General features: G+C 38.3%; 1 protein-coding gene across 5 annotated transcripts; it reads left to right on the forward strand.

The window, feature by feature from the left end:
• The first annotated feature begins 76 nt into the window (after window positions 1–76).
• Window positions 77–22,110, forward strand: HERPUD2 (HERPUD family member 2). Of its 5 annotated transcripts, none has more exons than XM_051610375.1 (9): window positions 77–132; window positions 495–722; window positions 6,520–6,597; window positions 9,862–9,975; window positions 12,063–12,220; window positions 18,003–18,125; window positions 18,419–18,733; window positions 20,638–20,752; window positions 21,088–22,110. In XM_051610375.1, exons 2-9 carry the CDS (start codon window positions 576–578, stop codon window positions 21,247–21,249), a joined length of 1,212 nt encoding a protein of 403 aa, XP_051466335.1. In that variant the 5' UTR covers window positions 77–132; window positions 495–575; the 3' UTR covers window positions 21,250–22,110. The 5 variants fall into 5 exon arrangements, with proteins under 5 accessions (XP_051466335.1, XP_051466333.1, XP_051466338.1 ...); XM_051610373.1 differs by having other exon boundaries at window positions 89–132; window positions 388–722; XM_051610376.1 differs by lacking the exon at window positions 77–132 and having other exon boundaries at window positions 172–722; window positions 18,006–18,125.
• The last annotated feature ends 327 nt before the right edge of the window (window positions 22,111–22,437 follow it).

Below are 22,437 nucleotides of genomic sequence, written 5' to 3' on the forward strand. Positions count from 1 at the left end.
CGGGAGGGAGGCGCGGAGAGGGGCGGGCCGCCGCCGCGCTTCCGGTCTCCATTTTACGCCAACGACAGCGGGCCCGGAGGTCGAGGCGGCGCCGCGGGCGGAGGGGCCCGAGCCCGGGCGGGCGCGTTCTGGGTACCGGCCTGTCTCGTCTCTGGCCTTCCTTCTCTCCCTCTCCTCTCTCTCTCTCGCCGGGGGCGCAGCGGGGCGGGGGAAGCGGCGGGGCGGGAGGTGAGGGCGTGTCCGTTGGCCCCGCGCGAGCCCCCGTCTCTGGGGGAACCGGCGGTGGCGGGGGGGGGGGGGCGCGCGCGTGTGACGCGCGCGTGACGCGCGTGTGACGCCCCGAGCCGCCCGCGTCCCTGCTCGCCCCGCTCCCCGCCGGGCCCGCAGAGCCGGGCCCGCAGAGCCGCCCTGCCCGCCGCGTGAGGGGCAGCACGGGGATGGGCTCCCCCGCCTCGCCCAGGAAGTTCGTCCCCGGCCGCTGAACCCACCCGCAGGCGCCCGCAGCTCTCGGCGGCTTCGTTCGGCCCTGGGGGCGAAGAGAGGGGGCGGCAGGGCCGGCTGCCCCGGCCGGCAGCATGGACCAAAGCGTCGTGGATCACCCGGTGACCCTCATCATCAAGGCCCCCAACCAGAAATACACCGACCAGACCATTAACTGCTTTCTGGACTGGACTGTGGGCAAGCTAAAATCTCACCTCTCCAAAGTCTACCCCAGCAAGCCGGTAAGTTGTTGGCCAGACCCTTTTTTCTTCGTCTTGTCGGTAATACTGGTATCGCAGTAACTTCTGGACAGTCGGTCAGGACTTCTCTTGGGTGCTCTGCACAGTAAACAAGGGGCCCTCCTGCCAAAGAGCTGCTGGTGTAAGGGCAGCGGCTGGCTCACTGCTTTCAGGGGAGCTGGCAATATCAATAGCCACTCCTACATGTGATTTAAGAAGGTCAGGATCCCTGTGTGGAGTCGTGAAAAGTGGTGTCACTGAAGACACCTACGAGTGCTCTGTTTAACTTCTTGTAGCAACTGGAGTTTCAAGATCGCAGTTAACTCGGTTTAACGCTGATTTCTGTAAATATAAGAGTTCTGTTTAATTTCTGTAAAAGCAAGATAGCTAATGTTACTCCGTTTTAGTGAATTCACTGAGGTGGGGAGCAGATCATGTCTATTCATAGTATCATTTAAAACACGCAGTCGAACAGCCTCCAGAATTACTTATAATTTGTTTTCTCCTCTTCAAAAGACGTTTTTTGAGGTTGTGCTGAAAACTACGCTCTCAGGTGTTTTACAAACTTGTGTGACAGTTATAACTGTATTTTTAAACTTAATAGAAAAGCTTATTTTTTTTGTTGTTCACCAAGGAAAATACGATTTATTCCTAACTTCTTTAAGGTTCTAGATTAGAGTCTAGATAACAAAAAGAAGTTATGAAAAATCATACAGATAATAATAAAAAGATAATACTGGACATGTTCAGAACGGTAGCATACAAAACATTATATTTGAGAATTTGTTCCAGAAAAGTGTATAAAAGGAATGACTCTTGCCTCCACACTGCAGCAGCATGTGGGGCCCTAGACCTTGTTGTGGAAAACATCAAACAAAGGTTGCATTTGTATTGTAAATGATTAGTGTTCACCTAGTTCAATAGAAGAATCATTGCCATTGTTGATTTTATTTTTTTTTTAATTTTTCTTTTGGCGGTGTGGAAGGTAAAGTAGTAGCTTTGTGCCTCAAAAGAGGTTTCTGCCTTTTGGAGAAAGTAGAAGAAAAGCTGTCAACAACGTAGGCTTTGTCACTGGTACATTGAGATCTGTTAAGCAGTATTTGTTAGTGTTTGTAGGTTCAGTTACTGCTGTGAGTAATTCTCTGCTGAGTGAGCCTATCTGTGTAAAAGAAACAAATACGTGCCTTCAGCTGATTGTTGCATCTTCCTGCTCCCTAGAACCTCCTCCAGTGACGTGCTTGTGTTTAAACACTAGTTTTCTGACTCATCCTATGGCCTTGCTAAGTTAGGCTTCTACAAAGAATCCTTAATGAACAAGAGGTTTTTTATGTTGCACGGTAGGTTTTAACCGGTAGTATAATATTAAATTTCAGTTTCCTGGAACATCTTTCTTTTGTTGAAAACTGATTCCTCAACATGCCGCTCATTATTGAATGACTAGTTCAGAATCCCCAAAATTGCTCTGGGTAAAAGAATGGGGAGTTTCTTTAGTGAAAATTATCTCAGATATTCAAATTGAATTTGAATTTACTGTATTTGCAATTAAACTAGTAACACTCTTTATTTCATGGGACCTTTAATAGCATGGGGAGGGAGAAAGGTGTTTAATAGGATGCCTCCTATGTGTGGGAAAATGAAAAAGCGTATTTTTGGCTTGACTTTTTTTTGATGTTGAGTGTAACTACTTCTTGCAAAATTGTGTTTGTGCTTTTAGGAGGTCCCCACCCTTTTTTTTTTTTATTTTTAAACCAGATCAGCTTCAAAATCTTGTCAATCAAATTTCTACATTTCCTGAATATGAAAATTCCTGGAAATAACTTATATCACAATGCTATTTTAAGAGTGTGAGAGTACATCAGAACACAGCTTCTCTGTACAGGTATCTTGAACTTGAGGGTGTAAAATAGAAATCATTTGCTATCACTACTATATATATTCTTTCAAGTTTTCATGTGTGACTTGTACCTCGTTCTCCTATACAAATTTGTAAATTAGTCTGTAAACTGATGGTAACTGGACTTTTTATAAGGGCTTGTCGTGGGGACAAGAGGTAGTGGATCAAAACTGGAAGAGGGGATGTTTAGGTTTGGCATTAGAAGGAAATTCTTTAGTGTGAGGGTGATGAGACACTGGAACAGGTTGCCCAGGGAAGTTGTTGAAGCCCCATCCCTGCAAATATTCAAGGCCAGGTTGGATGGGGCTATGAGCAACGTGGTCTAGTGAGAGGTGTCCCTGCCCATGCAGGGGCATTGGGACTGCATGATCTTTAAGGTCCCTTCCAACTCAAACCATTCTATCATTCTACGGTAATTTACAATTTTAAGAGTATGTATTCAGAAAATTAGATAGTTAAAATTAGCTAATAAGAAGTTAGGTCTTGAGGCAGATTCCAGATTCATTTGTGTAAATGACTTAGTTAAATACGTACAAATTCCAAGTATAGGCAGATTTAAATTGGTTCAGTTATTATTGTAGAGGGTTTAAATTTGTCAGGTTTTTTTTGCCCCAACTGTATGAATTCTTCATAGCTGGAGTACTGCAGTTATAGTGTATGTTTGTTTAAGAAAAGAAAACTTGGAAAATCAACCTGTATGTCATAGTCTGGCAGATCTTGCATTCAGTGCATTAATGGCTGCATTGGTTACACCCATAAATGTGAACTTAAAACTGTTACTTCTCATATCCTGTAGTACCTGATCTCTAGTGTATTCTTTACTCACAGTTCTAACCAGATGTGGTTGCTTGGATTTCTGTTCTTATGGAAGAATGGGGGAGAGAAGCTGAGTGACCAAAACAATGGATATCTTATAGCTGAAACAGGATAGCTGAGAGATTGTGTCTTTAGAGAGTTGCTGCAGTCATTTAGGTTTGGTGTTTTTGGTCACACGTTGGGCTAACTTGAACTAAACATTGCAGAGGGTGTCTTCCTTGAAAAAAAAAAAAGGCAAAAAAAAGCCCAGTAGCTGAGGAAGTTCTAGCTTTAAATTTATACCTTTTGAATTATGATTTAAAAGTGCTCTTGCACCTCACTCTGAACTTTAGGTTCTAGAATAATTCTACCTGATGTTGTGTATTTACTCCTGCAAATTGAGCCACTTATATATATGTTTAAAGTATTTTTCCAATGCAGCTAAGTGTTTGGGCTACCAGTAATCATGCTGTTCCTTGAAGCAGGATATATGGCACTGAACCTCCTCTGGCAGAGGATGAGTTGAAATGCCTTTTCTGCTTACTTTGGCATATATGTGAAATACTGTGTTTTCACTTTTCTCACCTCTTCTTCTATCTGCATTTTAAAAACACCTGCGTTTCAGAATCTTAAGGTGCCTTTCACTCTGAGAATGGCAAGTGATAATCCTGTACTGCACAGATATTTTAAGTTACAGAGGGAGGAGTATGGGGTTTAAGACCTCATCTTCCCCCATTAATGTCTCTGGCTTAATATGATTAACGGTACTCAGCGTATGTGTAACCTTTTCTTTTGTGTTTTTATAGGAAGCTGAAAGGCAGCACTGAAGGCTATGTAGTAGTCAGCTTTGAGAGGTCATTTTCATCTAGCATTTTCTTCTCTGTAAAGTATGCATACTAAAAAATAATTTGTACTGCTTGTGTTTGAGAAGGTACTTAATTAGATGAGGCTGACAGGAGGTTCTACAGAGAAGAATCTGAATTTTACCACCTAGAAAGTAGTATTATGAGTGTGACAGACGAAACAGCACTCCATTGCCATGTTGGATGATGGCAGAAAGCTTTGGCTTTTTTTTTATTGTAGTGTTTTCTTTTAACTGCTTATTTATTCTAATTAGTCTACAGATAATCTATCTCAGGACCCAGAAGCAGGGTTTCTGAGACTTTTCTGGCTTCCTTGATCACTCTAAAGCAACAAGTTTCCAGTTTACAGGAAATAAAAGTTTTCTCTAATCTTGATACATGCTGCAAATTCTCGTTTTTCTAAGGCCTTTCCCAAATACAAAATCCAAGTAAGCCTTTATTCTGTAAACAGACTGTTCCTGCTTGAAAGGAGCAACCGAAATGGTGTAGTTAAGAAGAAGTAAGTCTGATGTGAGAGAGGCAGGTATTGTCACTTGTTTTAGATGTAAATAGAAATAGTATGGCATTGATATTGAATTAATTGCATTATTTTATCAGTTGCAGCTGCAAATAAATAGTTCCCTGTGTTGTGAGACTTAAAAAATAGTGCATTACATAATTAATTAAAAATACAGGAGAGCTTAGAAAGTTATTCTTCAAGTGAGATACAATTCTGTACTGTATGTGGCAGGTTACATACATTTTTAAAGCCATGCATTTGATAATGAAGAGCTAGTATGAATTTGGGAAAAAAGTTACAGAAATGCTTCTCAGATTTCATGTGTACTTCATCTAACTATTTGCTTAGAGTATCTGATATTTTTTTTTTTCTAGTGATATGATCAGATATCTTTCAGGGGAAAAAACAAGTTCTGCAAATTTTCTGTGTTGGGCTGATTTACAGGAAATCTGTTAAAGGGAATAGCAAGAAAAAAATTCTCAAAACTTCTGTGAAAGGTTTTTCTAATCACAACGATCTGAATCTGAGGTATTTGTGTCTTGAGTATTAACATGAAGAAGACTGCAGAGTGGACTACAGAAGGCTGAGAAAGGAGGAGAGACTAGCTGTCTGTGATGGGGAAATTCTTTAAATATTTCATGCTGATAATGCATTTCTATTCCACTGATGTTAGGCAAGATTTCATTTAGCATTTGTTTGTGTTAGCACTCTGTTTAAAGAGATAAGCCCTATTGTGTTAATTTAGGATGTAGGCAGGAGTTAAACTGAATGAATGTATCAGTTGGCCTCTCTTTAAAATTCTTTTAATATGGGTGAATATTTAGGAATGTTATGTATTTATTTACATAGTTAGCAGCATGTTAGTGATCCACTAATATTAAGACTATTTAAAATTTTCTGACCACATAAACCAAATTTATTAGAGTGGGGGCATTTTAAATGTTTGTTTTGCTTAACCAAGTAAACTGCCTGTTTCTTTGCTGGACTGGATATTTTGCTGTAGGAGGGTACTCCAGATAGTTTCATATTAAAAAGAAGTTGGTCACTATGTCTTCTATGTAGAATAGTTAAGAGTTACTAGCTAATGAGTAGCATATAATTAGGGTTTTTAAAAATGTTTTTATGTTAATAACATTGTAAACTGAGGAAGTGTAACAACAGGCAAAAAAGTTTACCAAGGTTTGAAAGCTATCTTAAAAAAAAAAATATATATAAAAATTGCTACTTCGTGTTTTTTAATGCTTTCCTTCTCATTTCCTCTTGTGATTTTTTTTGGTGGTGGTGTTGGGGCATGGATTTGGGGCAAGGACTAATAACGAAATTCTTTGTCATAAAAGATGGAAATTTGTGTCCTTTTGCATATGGTAATGTTTCCATCATTCTGCTATTTGTGGTTTTTTTTTCTTTGCCCCAGCTACTTTTCAGCAAGTGCCTGGGAATGGAAGCGGGGTAAAAAGCAAAGCTTTAAAAAAGAGGACTTTTTTTTTTTTTAAATAGACTTCATAGTTTTCTTGAGCAGCATTTGCCAGTTAAGTGTTGCTAATTGTTATGACACTCTTGCTGAGTGTGTAATAACAGAATTCTTTTTCAGAATTAATTTGTGAGTTGGACTTGTGCAGCCTCTGAAACATTTTTAAAGCTGTTGGTGGTTGGAGTTATAAGGGTTTTTCTCATCTTCAGATGTTGTCTCCAGCTGTATATCTGTACAGCAGGAAAAAGCTAAATTCCTTTCTTTGTCCCATCTCCTAGTCTACAAAGGATCAGAGACTGGTGTATTCTGGCAGACTGCTTCCTGATCATCTGCAGCTGAAAGATGTTCTCAGAAAAGTAAGCTTTATATCAACACCATATGATATTTGATCAAACCCCCTTTTTTGGAAATAGGCATTTAGATTTGTGTTGTTTAGCTTAAAATGTTCATTGTTGCATTGAAGGATGTAAGCATATAATGTTGCTATGTTCAGGAAAATGTATTTTCTAGTATCCCTTGTATGTGGAATTGTGATACTTGTGGACTGAAGAGTATTTCTGATTGGTGGGAGAGCAAGTAGACAATGTAAGTCCTAAACAAGTGATGTGCAGTGTAGAGGGACTTTTTAGGGCGGTTCCCACTATGACCTAAACATAATCATTTGACAGATTAGGTTTGTTTGGGGCATAATTTCATTTCTTGTGCATACTTAAATCCAAGAGCTTACATGAAAAACCGCATTTATGTAAGCAAATTAAGGGTAATGTATTTATATGCAAAACCAGAATTCCAAATTCCTGAATGCTTTTGCTGGGAAAGCTATTTGCTGCCCTGGTTTTGTCAACAGCAAGCCATTTCTTTTGATGATTGAAAGTCCTTTCTTAATTTGTATTATTATTAATATTATTAGTTGTTACTATTATTCTGCTTTCTCTTCTTAGGAGAAATAATTTTACTAATCTAACTTTGGTTTCTCCATTCAACCTTTTAGTTAAATCCAAATACTGCATACACATGACATCTGATGTAGGAAATCTTGAAATACAGGCACTTAGTTCTCAGATTGGTTCAAATAGTTTGGATTGATGCTACCAAGTAATAGGGACTTCATTGAGTTAGTAGAGTTCTTAAAACTGTATAGAATAAGATGATATTTAGGGCAAACCGTCAAGAACTTTGTTTCAGTTTTGATGGTAGCAGAAAATAGTGCATTATGTTGAATAGTCTTTAAAATCCTTGTAAACAGATCAGGAGACATCAGTAGCTGTATATGAAAAATACTGTCACATTAAACAGTTACACAGTTTTTAATCCTATAAAGTAGGTAAGCTTTGTAATGCTGTACCTGGGTGTTAGTAGTGATACTTTTTTTGGGTCAAGTGTTAAGGTAAAAATGCGCAGACTGCGAGAGTGGGTTACATTTTAATACCTAGTCTGGAGGAAAGTCTTTTAAGGCAGAACTTCTGTATTTAGTATGGAGAAACTGATACAGAGGCATCTTGAGCAGACTGAGGCTGAAATAGATTTCATGCTGAAACAGATTTTATTAAATTGCTTACCAAAAATTTACTGTGTATAGGTTTACTAGAAAACCAGAGCTGGACTGTTGCAGATCATTATATATCTTGTACCACTTAAAAGTTGATGAAAAAGCTTATATAGCTTGCCTCAAAGCTTAGTTTTGCTTTTAAAGGACAAAATTAAGTCTGTCTCCCTTAAATTCACTTGGCCTGCTAACAGCAGTCTAGTTTTAGGAAACAGAATTTCAAACCTTATTTATGTTCTAGAGGAGAAACTTTGCTCAGCTATCCTCTTCCTTAGCTATACAGAGGCTATGTTTGACTTTAAAGGCATTTTAGTAACTATAGGCCTTGGGTTTAGATAAAGAAATTTAGGGAGTTTAGAAACATACTCATCAGTCTTAAACATAAAGTGAAATAAATGAGTTTCAGGGAGGTTTTTGTGCTTAAGCTTTTAAGTGCTTTTGGAAAAAAGTTATAGTTAGTCTTGAGGTCAATCTCATTTTCCACTGTATTCTTCCTACTTGATTAGCAATAAATTCCTGATGCTGAGGATTTAGTAAATCTCTCAAATCAGCTTTATTATACTTGCTCTTTGGTATTGTCATTTTGCTGATACCTTAAGGCTTTAAGTTGTGCCACTCTTCAGGTATGGTGATGTTCATGCTATGTATAAATAGAAAATACATTACAGTAAACTGACACATTGTATAAAGCTTACAAGGAATATGTCTACCTTCCTTGGCCTCTCAAGTAGTAGAAGTTCTCACCTAGAAAGAAGGTAACAAACTAGATAAGTTAAAGGCTTTTGATGTGGTCAGAATGCTGATCACCTGTGTTCAGTGCTCTTTGGTCATTGCTCACTATCACTGACTAGTAAGAATCTACACCTAATATAACAACGGGGCTGTGCTTGGGTTTAGAAACTAATACACGTGGAGGAGTTTAAATGAATGTGGATGTAGATAGGCTATGCTAGAAGTAATGCACCATGGAGTATAGAAGCAGTTATCCAGTTTTCTATATTTCTAAAGATTAAAACTTAAAAATGAGTAAGCATGTGTGTTAAGGTTTTTTTAATAGTTAAAAAAAAGCAACAAACCATCCAAGCCTGGTATTTCTAAATGTCATCTTAATAAAAACTGCAGGTTTACTGTACCACACTGTTTTCAGAAGACAGAATATATTTTTTTTAGTTGCTTTTCTTGTTTAAAATTTGGTGACTGAGGAAGCTGTAGTAAGCAATTTAAATACAGTCATAGCTGTTCTTGTTGCTGTGGCCATTTAATCTTCAGAGATGCTGGTATAATGGGATGTTTTCATTTGGTGTGGTGAAATAGCTTCAGATTGAAGTTGTTGGGGCATCCATGTTGGGAGGGAGCAGATTCATGAAGAATTGATGCGGGCTGATTATTTGCACACTGACATGGCTTCAAGTGGTGCCACTCCTTTTTTTTTCCTCACTTGCAAATACTTAGGAATATTCAAGTCCTGTTTAGCGCCTAGAACAATGTTCCCTGATTGTGAAATATCTGCAGGGGCTCTTCAGACACCCACCTGCAGGCTAGGCTTGAGCCAAGCTTAGACTGGAGTGAGCTGGAGGTAATGGCTGGTACTTTTTTCTTACCTTGGTCTGCTTGTGGAATTCCAGCACCTACATTTTTCATGTACCCTGATACTTTTATTCTTCATTAGATCTCAATGCAAATGTAAGCATTCTTAACTTCAGGGAAACTGAGCCCTGTAGTGGGTTTGATACTTTTCCAAAATAAGTGTTAAAGCTTGTGATATACTTCCTTGTGTTTCTCTGTGTGATCTTCCACTGGTTCTGCTATACTGCAGTTCTAGGGAAAATCTGGGGTAAGTGAATGTTCAATATGTTATTGTGGACAACTGCTAAGAAAACATCAGTTGTGAAGCAGTTATGAAGTAGTGGGCTTCTCTTGTGCTAGGCTCCAGTTTTGCTTTCTGGTCTCTCCATTTTGATAATGTTTCTTTACTGATTACAAATGCAGCTTTAAAAGTGGATTTTAAGACAGTTTTTGCTTGTGAAATTATCAAACATTGTTGCTTTAGCTCTTCAATTTCTTTAATTTTTAGCAAGATGAGTATCATATGGTTCACCTGGTATGTACTTCCCGGACACCCCCAAGTTCTCCAAAACCCAGCACCAGTAGAGGAGGTCACGGAGCTTCAACCTCCAGCAGTAGCTCAGTGAGTTTTTTTCATATATAGGCCATTAATTTATTCTGCACTGATAGAGCTTTCGGGGAATTTATTTTCATTTTCAAAATTTGACTATAAAATAGCGTGATGAAGGTAGAGCATGCCATATGAATTTGTACAATTAGACTTGATTATCTAAGGGTTTTTGTTTAAGCAAAGATGACTTTTTATTAAATTGTAACACAACTATGTTTATTAGATCGTTGAGCACTAGTTTTCCTAAGCTGCTATTCCTTTTTAGCTCTTTTTTTAGAAGTACATTTTCTGTTCTCTCCACATTCCTGTGTCTTTGTCAGAAATTGAGCAGTGTATTCCAGTTACTTTTTAAAACAAGATCTGATAAATGTTGTGAATTTTTTTACTGCTGTATAGAGACCAGTCAAAGTGCTGTGGTTGTGAGATAGAGAGGGAGGTTGGCCAGTGTTTGTTTTGTTTTCAGAACCGTCCAGTACTTGCTTAGTAGCCTCAAAGTAGTCATACTGCCTGTAAGACAATGAGAAGTAGGTGTTCTGAACATTTTATCAGTTAAGCTGTTCACAGAATACTTTTGTTTAGGATGTTTTGAGCCTTCTTCTCTTCACACCCTGCAAAAATGATAATGATCCTTGGTTGTACTGTTTTAACAGGAGTGCAGTTAATGTTTCTGTTGATGACTTGGTTGCCATTACTGTCATTCTCTTGGCTTTTTCTAGAGTTGGCAGTATCACCAAGTGAACCCTTGAAGGTTAGTCAGAAAGGAATGTGTACAATACCACTGTAGGTACTTCTCATCTGTAGTGTGTTGGTTATCAGCATATGGAAATACCCTACCAGTAATAAGCTGTTTGACTTAATTTCTCTGTCAGTGGGGTACTGTTTCTGACTGCTGTGTGACAGTCAGAAACACGTGCAGTTTATGCAATAGTAGAGAGTGAACAGTGGATACATTGTCTTTTCAAAGACTATATTTATATCTCTGTCTCTGTTTGCAAGCACAACACAGGGGCCTCCTTTGTGATTCCTTTATTGCTACATAAATCAGTTGTAAATGTTGTATTTAAATGATTATACGAATGACTGCCTAAAGCAGTCAATATGCACAGTGTTGAGGCCATAATGCTTTTAAGGAAACAACCGAAAGCCCAAGCTTGAATGGCTTTTGTTCTTCCATTTGGTTTTTTACTTTTTATTTCCCCTCCCCCCACTGTCTAGTGGTAAATTTATCTTGTTTTCCTTTGTAGGGCAAATGTGATATGGATGTCTTAAGTAATTGCACCTTCTCACTTCCTGAGTTGTCAAATTTGAAGAGGATTTTCTACTGAGTAAACATTACAGTAATGTTTAGCAACAGAATTTGATTTATTAAAACTAAAATAATGCATCTTAGCGGCCAAATTGCAGACTTGTTTTGGTGACACATAATCTAGGAGAGCCAGCTGTTGTCCTGCTTCCGGGGTTAAGTACTGATCTTGGAAATCATTGAAGGTCTGACACACTAGTTTTAGGTGCATTTCTGGAAGCTTAGGTAGTTCCTAGCTACTTCACTATTTCCACCCCTTTCCCTCTCCCAGCTGTGAGTACAGCAGTTTGGATTGGGCAGCTGGCACAGTGAAGAGGATGATAAGTATGAGAGTGGAAGGCGAAACTGAAGATGAGGATAGAGGAATGGTATTTTAAGCAACTGCAGGCACTCTTTTCTCTGAATATGCAGTAATATCCTGAGGTTGTAGTTACTTTTGTTAGTGATAGCCACTAGAATTTTTGTTGCTGCTAAATATTATTTCAATTAAGCTTTGGTATGGTTCAGCTTTTTGAAATTTTAATTCCCAGTGACTTGTGGTGTTCTCTGGGACCTATCAAGTGGTTGAGTCTCTCTGAAAACTGTGGTTTTATATTTGCACCTGAGTGCAATTTTGAATTGCTGTTTTTACTATAGGCTTGCCAGAACCTATAAAACCCCAGAAGACTTGCCAGGTGCTTATATTATCAATAAAATCTGTGACAAAATGTTAAAGCAAATAGGTTTTTAAGACATAGTAGTAAATCTTGTAACTGTGGCAAAAAGATCTCCAACCTCAGTTCTATTTATTTTTAAGAATGTAGACTGTTCTGGATCAACTGCTGCCTCAGCCGCAAACCAAGAAGCTTCATCTACGTCTTTGAACACTAGTGCAGATGGAGTGAGGCATCGTAATCTTCCACAAGCACAAAGCAATCCCATGCCAAGCCATCAGTTCCCTTATTTAATGCAAGGGTAAGTGAGAATGAAGCAATCCTCAGCTCTTTGATACACTTTAATGTACTTTAAATGTTCAGTTACATTTACAGCACTTTCACAGTCTGAAAATTATTTGGCTTGTTCATCTTGAAATGTAAGTCACATTAGAAACATTTTTCATCTGAACATTAATGTTTTTAGCCAGGAGTCAAAGTGTTCTTGGTGCTCTCCATAAGGCTATTATTTTTTCTTCATGTTCTCTGTCCTCAACTTTCTGCTGGGAAGTGCAGCTGTAAGATTTATCTAACAGTTGTAGCTAATAATGTAACTTACGAAATTATTGCTTCCTTTTTTCTAGTCCTTTGTGATAATTGTCAACACTAAATTCTTATTGGAATATAATCTTAGTTTTTGATATGTTTGTTACTCTTCACTTTTCCATATTGAATTCAACTGTAGACGTCATGTTTTTCTACAATTATGTGTTGAGTGTGTGTAAGTGCTTGTGTATCTACAGTAGAATTATGAAGTGTTTTCATACATGCCAGTGAAATGTAACAAGCGTACATTTCTTGATCAGATCTGTATTATGTAACTTCCTACATTTTTTTGTTTTGTTTTGTTTTCTCTTAAAAGCAGCATTAGGAATTTTTAACCCATGTGGCCTTTGCAGCTTCTTAAACTTTTTAGGAAAATGTTTTTCCAAGGGGGAGTGCATGTTGAGATCATAACTGTTATTTTTCCAGGGAACACTTGCAGAAATTTTTTCTCACAAGGTGTTTTTCCAGTACTGTACAAATTCTAGAGATTTGCTTTGGAGAACGTTGAATCAAGCAAACAAACAAAAAAAACCTCTATGAAACTGCTAACAGTAACAACTGTTTCTGTCACTGGAAAGAAAACAGATGTCAAGAACTGTTGAAAATTTACTTAGTGTCAGTTTAATTTACATATTCTCTTGTTAGCGTTTACCTAGACTTTACTAGTGTTAGTTTTTGTCTTGAATTCCTTCAATTGCTTTTTTTTTTTAATCTGAGATGCACTGTTGGGAAGAAATAGTCCTTGCAGTGGGTGGAGCACTTAGCTTATTTTGACCATGTGTGTCTTCAGGGAAATGGTTATACCTGCCTTTATGGCAAAGCTAGGTGACACTGGCTTGACAATCAAGACTGCTGATTGATGTAAATATAAATTAATTCTGGAAGCAACTTATTGCGTGATGTTTTAATTACTAATCTGTAAGAAGTTTTAATGGCTTTCTAATTAGCTTGTAATGTAACCATACTCTTGAGTGTGAGTTTTCCGTCAGTATGCATGGTGAACTGCTTAGGCTATGGACTTCAGAAAGGCCACAGAACCATTGTTCAGTCTTTTAGCTGAAGTAATTAAAGTACAGTGGGAAGCATCAGTTTGGAAGACATTACTATGTTTGGAAGAAAGAGTAGCTTAAAAAAACCAAACATAAGTCTATGTCTGTATTAGCAAGTAATGTGGATTGAGAGGAACGGAACTGTAGACTGAAAGAGATGCTGGGAACCTGGCATCAACAATGGACACATTATAGGGTTTTCTGTCTTATTTGGACTATCTTTAGTTTGGTCGCCTGTAATAGGTGCCTGTTTGTGGCAAAGGTGCCTTAGCAATGCTCCTAAGTTGCATATTTCAATTTAGTGTGATCCAAAAGGAATGCAGATGGTGATCCAAGAGCACTCTGTGGTGCAAACCAAAACTTAGTAAGAGGAAGTGACTCGAGGTTTGATTCGGAAGTGCATTCCTGATCTAAACAGAAATGCTAAAATAAATGAACCCTAAATAATATTAAGCCTTTTTTGTAAAAGTAATTTAGTGTAACACTACCAGAACTTAAGGTAAATCTTTGCAGAGTGCTGGGCACTGGCTCAGCTCAGCTCTGAACAGTCTGTGTCAGTGCCTGCTGTAGTCTGCAGTCTTCTTTGAAAACCGGTTTTAATGCTTTCAGTAATCTTTTCAGATGCATCTGTTTTTGCTTCAGAGCAGTGCTGCTTGTTTCAGCAGTAAGAAATGCCTTATTTTTTTTGCTGCTTTCTTAAACATCATTCTGGGCAATGAATCTAGCTTGAATGTAGTTTACATGCAGACTGACACTTGTTAGGAGCAATGAAGATTTGTAGCTGAAATTTGTGTAACCTTGTGGATTTTTCTTACTGTTTTGTAACTGAACATTGATGCCAGCTGCGTGATGGTCTATAGGCTCTGCTGATGGGGAAAGTTCTTCAGATGTTTGGAAATGTACGAGAGAGTCAAATTTTTTGAGCAGTTTGCAACACTTTCATTAGTAAAGTAATTTGTACAAATATGTAACATGATTGTTGGGTGATTAAATTACGTTTTCCATGTTTTTTTAAGTTCCTGGCACAAATCTTTAGTGTGCCAGTTGAATACACTTTGGGGAAAATGGCTAATTCAGATTGTTAAAATATTACACAGGAAGCCATTTAGAACTTCCTGCTGCTTTGAGCTTTGGTAAACGCTGTTTATCTAACAATCTAGACTGGAGGTTGGACTGGGCAAGTAGTTTATATATCTACCAAGTTACTTTGTTGCTGTAAGTATAGCAAAAGTATGAAATACAGCTTTTGAGTAAGCACAGCATTGTCTACTCCTGTGGACTTAGTTGTAGATCAGGGCTCCACTGTGCCAGGCAGGTACAAACAGAACAGGTGAGCTCAGTCCTGAAGGGGCTTGCGTTTTGGACTGGGGAGTACTTGGAAGCAGTAAACAGACAAGAAACATCAAGGCAGTAAGATTATTTGTGAAGTGTGGGCAGCCCATCTAGTGAAATATTTTTGTACTGTGTAGATGGTAATGTTTGAAAGCAAACAACAAAATAGCATACTGACAATATGCAGTATGTTCTAGTGCATAAATACCTTGCTTAATCAGTAGCTTTTGCCTGCAGTTTTTTTTTTTGCTGTTGTTTAAAATAGCAAATTACATAGTGAAGGATATTGAAATATCACTTGAAGTTGATATCCCAGGCTTCTATGAGACAAACACTAAGAGAGATGTCTCTATGGGCCAAGGTCACTAAAATGCATTTATTGTCAGTCATTCAGATGACAGATTGAGCTTTTAAGTCTGAATAAAAAGTCTAATTTTTCCACTAGTGGTGAGCAGTATCTTCATGATTACACTAACTAACAAGTCTGACCTTACCCTCAAGTTGAATCTCAGTTCATTTTACATGTCTTCCATACACCAAATAAGTAATTCTGAGCTTTCTAGGCATTTAAGGAGTAATATGCCTCTTTTCAGAACATTCTGAAGCTACCTCTACCATTTGAACCTTAAAACCTGTTTTTGGACTTTTCTAGCTGTTCTTCTACTGTCTGCTCTGTTCTCCAATCTTGGAATGCCTGCGCCTATCCAGTTTGCTTCTCTGCTCTTGTGCTGTTGCTGCCTATCTTTTGAAATACTCTGCTTCCTGCCTCTTTCTCCTGCTTTTGGAAAAAGATGAAGAACAAGCACATGTTACTTTCTTTTTTCTTCCAACAGCAAGCCAGCTTGCCTTGCTGAGAAGAGCCTCTTTCTTTGGAGAGGTTCTCCTCACTGCAATACATTACACTGAGTTTAGAATTGTTCCTGAATTTCATAAACTCAATACCCCAGCATCTGTAATAGCTGTATAATGGACAGCATCCGCCTCATTCTGATACTTGAGCAAACAAAATACTGCTCTGCTAGTTGGCATTCTAAACCAAAAGACTGTTCTTGAGTATTGTTGTCTACTTTTTTGCATTAATAAAATCAGATTTTTAAATGTTAAGTCTTCTGAAGAAGTCACATCTAGAAAAGCTGTTAAAAAAACAAACAAACAAAACAAACCAACAAAAAACACAACACACCCTCCTTTGTTCCCCCCAACAACCTGCCAGGATTTTCCATTTAAATGGGAAAGAAAAGAGCAGGACATAACTGAAATATTTTGTTGTTTGTCTTGATTGACTGGTTTCTCAATCTACTATTAAGCTTTAAGACATCAGGAAAGCAAGTTTCAAAAGAATGGAAGAAAGTAGAGACTCAAATCCTGTAATATTTCTAAAAGATGTATCTTGGGGGGGTGTAGCTATTAGCCTAAGGCCTCTCAGCTTTTGTTGAGCTTAACTTAGAATTTTCAAGAAGAGTCTGCAAAAGCTGAAAGCTCTAACTGACAAGAAAAAGCATTGGTGAATTCCTGCAGAACTTTGGCAAATTGAGTAGCACTGCTTATTGATGACTGAGCTGGTGAAGTAGGTATGGTTGAATAATGAGGGGTCCTGCCTGTTTACATCCCCATGTGGTATTCTACCTCGTGGAAATTGAGACGTTGGTCAGTCATTTGTCACAGTGTAGTACTTAGCAACATCCATGTAGAACATTTGAATCTCCTTTAGACTTTGAGGGCCGAGTGTTTTATGATGGTCAGGGTTTTATGGATTTTGGAGGAGCCTTATTTCTCAAAGTGTTTGCCAGGTCAGGGGATTGAAAAGAATGTTCTTAAAGCTTGCAGCCATAAAGAGAAAAACATGATTGTGTTTTTCAATAACAGCTTGACAGTTTTTTGTTCCAGCACGTTAATTATGCATAAATAAGTAGCATCAGCAGGGCTGCCAGTTCACCCTTGCAAATTTGTCCATGACTATCTCAGTTTTTATGTGGTATCAGGACAGTAGCTTTTACTTTCTTCCCCTCCTGCCGCTGGTCTGTTGTCAAAGCAGGATATTGCCGAATACAAACACAGCAAACTGTTTTGGCAGAGGTCATGGAGTTGCCTGACAGGCTCTTGTCCAGAATTACAGTGAAATGCTTATTCATGTGTAACATGGAAAAAAGATGTAAATGTCTTCCTCCCATCTTTCTTTCTGGGCATGTCTTTTTATATCTGAATGCCTGGTAGACTAATGAAATCTCTTGGTGATATCTTTGCAGGGAGTGCCTTACTTAGGGAACAGGTGTAGTCTGCAGAACAATTACAGCAGTCTCAGCTTTTGCTACCTGCAGTCTGAGTAAACTTTTCTTCATCCTTTATACTCTCATGCTGTCCTGAAAGATGTCCTGGTTTACTACAGTTCACTGCATCAAAATCTTTATGGAAAGAGTTGGAAATCTTGCCAAAACATGCTATATGCTCTAGGAGGTAAGAGAGGCTAAGGAGATTAAAAGCAGACAAAACCAAACCTAAAATTCTGTATGAGAGCTTTGTCTCTTGCATGTCAACCAGAGTTAAAAGCCCACAGAGAGGAGAATCACTTGTGCTCCAAACATTGAGAAGTGGGGAAAGTAAATAATTTACAGTGTTCTTAGTTGCAGTCTTCAGAAATTGTATCTGAAAGATTAGCTTGTCTTTGCTCACGTTAATTTAATTGTGTCTTTGATCACAGTGATACTTCTGGTATTGTTTCTAAAAGAAAGCTATAGAAGATAGTAAGTTTTCCTTTACAACTCCTGCAGCATGTTTAAGTGTGACCTCTGAACTTGAAAGGAATTATATGGAAGAATTTCTGCAGTTATACACAATTTTGAAAAATTTCAACATGGTTTTGTCCTAGAGATGCAGCTAGTGACAGACTTCTAAATACAAAAACATAAATCCACTTTCTGTAGAAATAACCGTGCTTATTTATTTCTTACATGAAAACAGTGCTTTTTTTTGAATGGGCTGGAGAATCTTACTACATATTTCAGTGCATTATAGGGGGACAAATGAGAGGAAAAAAATATGGTGGTTTTTTTTTAATATTGGTGCATTTAAAAATGTGACAATTTAGAACTGAATGTTTTTCTTTAAATCCTCTTCTAGCAGTATAGGCAACCAATTTCCAGGTCACGGTGTTCCTGCTGGATTTTCTATGTATCCTGCATTCAGTCCCTTACAGATGATCTGGTGGCAACAAATGTATGCACGTCAGTACTACATGCAATAGTAAGTCTGCATTATCTTGGGTTGTACTGTATTACTCTAATGAAAGGAAGGTATTAAAAACTTCAGTGTTGTTTACAGGATCAGAATGTCTGTGTTTATTTTGTCTGGCTGTTCTGTTTTACACTAAGTTCTGTCCAGCAAATTATGAAATCCAGTTTTGGATTGAAATGAATGTATTAATAAGTAAAGATTTAACTGAAAATGCAGTTTGTTTTGACCTGTATTACATCTGAAACTGTTTTTTATTAGTGGTGCATGTTTTAGACAAACCAGTTTTATGTTTAAATTTTTAGCCAAGCTGCTGTTTCAGCCCAAGTGACTGAGCCAGCGAGATCCACGGTTGCCCAGGCCGTAAATTCAGAACATGCTCCTGCAAATGAGCCCGCAGCAGTGCCAAATGTAGCCGTCCGGGAGAACAGGCCTGTAAACCCCAATGTTCAGATGAATGCACAGGGTGGCCCAGTAGTGAATGAGGAGGACTTCAACCGGGACTGGCTGGACTGGATGTACACATTCTCTAGAGCAGCAATTCTTCTGAGCATTGTATACTTCTATTCTTCCTTCAGTCGATTTGTCATGGTAATGGGAGCCATGCTACTGGTTTATTTGTGAGTACAACAGTTGAGTACAACTGCAGATCTGATATATGGAGTACAGTGCTAGTGTATGAGCCACATGCACCAGTATAGATTAGGAGCTGACCTGCTAGAAAGCTGCTCTGTGGAGAGGCACCTGGGAGTCCTGGTGGACAACAAATTATCCATGGGACAGCAATGTGCCCTTGTGACCAAGAAGGCCAGTGGCATGCTGGAGTGCGTGAAGAAGTGTGTCCTGCAGGCTGAGGGAGGTTCTTCTCCCCCTCTACCCTACTGAGACCACATCTGGAGTATTGTGTCCAGTTCTGGGCTCTCCAGTTCAAGAGGGACAGGGATCTACTTCAGAGAGTCCAGTGGAGGGGTATGAGGATGACTAAAGGACTGGAACACCTGTCTTACAAGGGAAGGCTGAGAGACCTGGGGCTGTTTAGTCTAGAGAAGACTGAGAGGGGAGCTTACTAATGTCTAGAAATATCTGAAGGGTGGGTGTCAAGAAGGAGAGGCCAGTCTTTTCAGTCATGCCCTGTGATAGGACAAGGGACAGCGGACGCAAACTAGAACACAGGAAGTTCCACCCCAATGTGAGGAAGAACTTCTTTACTGTAAGATTTACGGAGCACTAGAGCAGGCTGCTCAGAGAGGTTGTGGAGTCTCCTTCTCTGGAGACTTTCAAGACCCATCTGGATGCCTTTCTGTGTGACCTACCATAGATTTTGTGGTGGTCCTGCCCTGGCAGAGGGGTTGGACTCAATGATCTCCAGAGGTCCCTTCCAACCTCTACCATTCTGTGAAACTCTGATTCTGTGATTTAAACTTAAAAATTATTCAAATGCAGAAGACACTGCTCCTTTACAGTATGACATGTGTTTAAAAAAAAAATAAATAAAAAATTCAAACAAGTAGAGAAGCTGCTATGAAAAAAGAAATAATTCTCAAAACATGGTTACATTAAATTGGATGCCATTTAAGCCTGAAATACAAACCTGAAATACAGTGCTCTTAAATGTTGGTGATGTTACCAGTTCAGTATTGTAGGAATGTAGAATTTTGGAATGAAAATTTAGGACGTGGGGTTGAGGAGAGAGAAGTTCATACAGGTCAAGCGTATACTTGGATAAACTTAAAATGCTTCTTGAATATGGAAAGAAAACTGCAGGGCCAAAGTCACTTGTATTTCAAAAGTAATATGTGGAATTTTTGCAGTAAGTCATGTTAGGCAGAGCTAAAGTAGTGCTACTGTACTGGTGGGTAACTAGATCTGCTAGAGTTACAGGGACTTTTTTTTTTTCTTATGAGGTATCAAAAAGGCCTAAGCTCACTCCGTTTTATTCAGAAATACCAATGATACTGTCATCACTTCCCTTTATATATGAAAATACTTCCGTGATATAAATAAAAGTAGAAAACAGCAGTAATGCTTGATCTTTTGGACTGACGTAATTAAGAGTTTCCTTACATTGTAGTCTCAGTCATCACTGTTCTGTTTCTCATGCAGATATGACAGTTGAAATCAGAATATAGACACCTGAAGACACAGGATGGGCTTATTTAACTTACAGTGTGGTTCAAGCCTTAGCTGAAGTTTAAATTCTTTTCCATAGAAAATCAAGTTTAAACTATGAAAATTAAGGCAGCCTATGAAAATTAATATGACTTAAAGTACTTAAAAATGGGGAGGAGACCCCAAAAAGTATTCTATATATTTAATCTCCTAATCATGGTAAAGTATTCATCCTCTGGAACAGAGGGCTGTTATCAGCACTTCTGAAACTCTAAGAATAGCTCTTAGCAAGACCCTTCTGAACCCAAGCCTCAAAGAATAGCCATTCAATCTAGAAGTAAGGCTAGCAGAAAAATATATATTTTTTTTCCCCTTTCAAAAGAGTATTTTTCAACTGTTCCATTTTCTTACATAGACATCAGGCTGGATGGTTCCCCTTTAGGCAAGAGGGAGGCCAGCAACAGGCAGCCAATAACGTGGAAGTGAACCGTGATGGGCAACATGCAAATAATCCAGATCTTGAAGAGATGGTGAGTAAGAGCGGGCATGTCTTTTGAGACTCCTATGTATTACATAGTTAAGTATGCTGTAATGCCTGGACAGAAAGTCAACTTCTATGGAATATAGTCAGTTTAACCAGAAGGCTTTCAACATTGTCCTCAGTGTTGCACCTGCTGCTGAAATTCTATATTTTTCCAATCTGACAACTAGAAAATTAATTGAAGTTGAGACAGGCTTTTTTTCATGCTAGTTATTCTTCAGGAGGTTGTTCTGAGAGAAGTTAATATAGGAAGATACTGCTGGTTACCTTATGTCAGAGCTCTGAATAGCAGCAGTTTAATTGCCTCAATTTCTGTTTTGAAAGGAACGACTTATGGATGATGGCATTGATGATGACAGCGGAGAAGATGCAGGTGAAGATGCCAATACAGAGCAGCAGCCTGGATTTATGGCTTCTGCTTGGTCCTTTATCACAACCTTCTTCACATCACTGATCCCTGAAGGGCCACCTCAGGTTGGCAATTAAAGTGGAAAAGGAACTGTCAGGCAGCCTGAAGTAGCCATACGTAGAAGTGGAACAGATTCCTAGAGAGTGTTTTAAATACAGTGCAATTTTTGAAAATTTATAATGTTATCTTTTTGATCATGGTGTACAAAAATGTGTATTTTTTTTCTTTTGGCTTTCTCACGCATTGAATATTTGAAGCACAAGTGGACTACTAAATGCTTTCTTTAAGATTCTTCTTTTTCTGAAGAACAAAATGTAAAGATATTGGTCTTCCATATTTTATTTTAATTTCAAATGTGTATTATACTGAGGCAAAAGGCTTGTACTTAATCTGCACCATTACCTCTTTAAAGAGCTGTTAAAAATATGAATGTTGATGGACCTTTCCAAATGCTACCTATTCATCTGAATAACTGTAATGTATCTTATGTTAATTTTAGACAGGGTATGAATTACCACTTGGGATTTGGAGTTTATATCATTCCTGAGGGAACAGTGTGAACACAGGATTATTTGCTAATGGCACATTGTCTTCATGCCGCAAAATACTAAGCCTCTTACACATTTAGAAAGCTAAAAGCTTTTTCTTGAGGCTACACTGAAGTCCATTAGTTGGAAGTGTTTGACAGCTCTTCAAAGACAATTGACATCGATGGGATGAACCTTCAATGTTTGATACATACAGGACTTTTTAAGAAGAATATTAGCTGTACTGGGGAAAAAACATGTACACTAGGTTTTTTTTTAATAAAAACTTACGGTAACTCCTTTGAATGTCTATATGCATATTTGAATGCAAACAACTACATGGTGAATCATTGAGGATGAGGTTATGATTGATTTGAGAGTGGAATAAAGTTATCATGGTAGCATTATTGATATTGACTACAGTGGTATATTTGTAGCAGTGCATACACGATTACTGGTATGATCTCAACAGCAGGATATCTGTATTCTTACACTTAATTAAAACTAAGAAGAATAACACTGTATATGATATAATAATACAGTTCTGCTGTTAGATTTTTGGTTTATCTCTTTAGATTTAATCATAGTCAAGAAGTTGTATCTGGTTTTGTTCCTGATTCTGAGGTTACCATATACTATATAACTTAAAAATGGCTGCAAAGGTGCTGTTGTTCTGCAACCAAAAGAAAGCCTATCCAGCTTTCTGATTTCCAAGTGCAGGAAAGCTCTTAAATAGGT

Source organism: Apus apus, chromosome 2 (assembly GCF_020740795.1).
Source record: "Apus apus isolate bApuApu2 chromosome 2, bApuApu2.pri.cur, whole genome shotgun sequence".
Lineage (NCBI taxonomy): Eukaryota > Metazoa > Chordata > Aves > Apodiformes > Apodidae > Apus > Apus apus.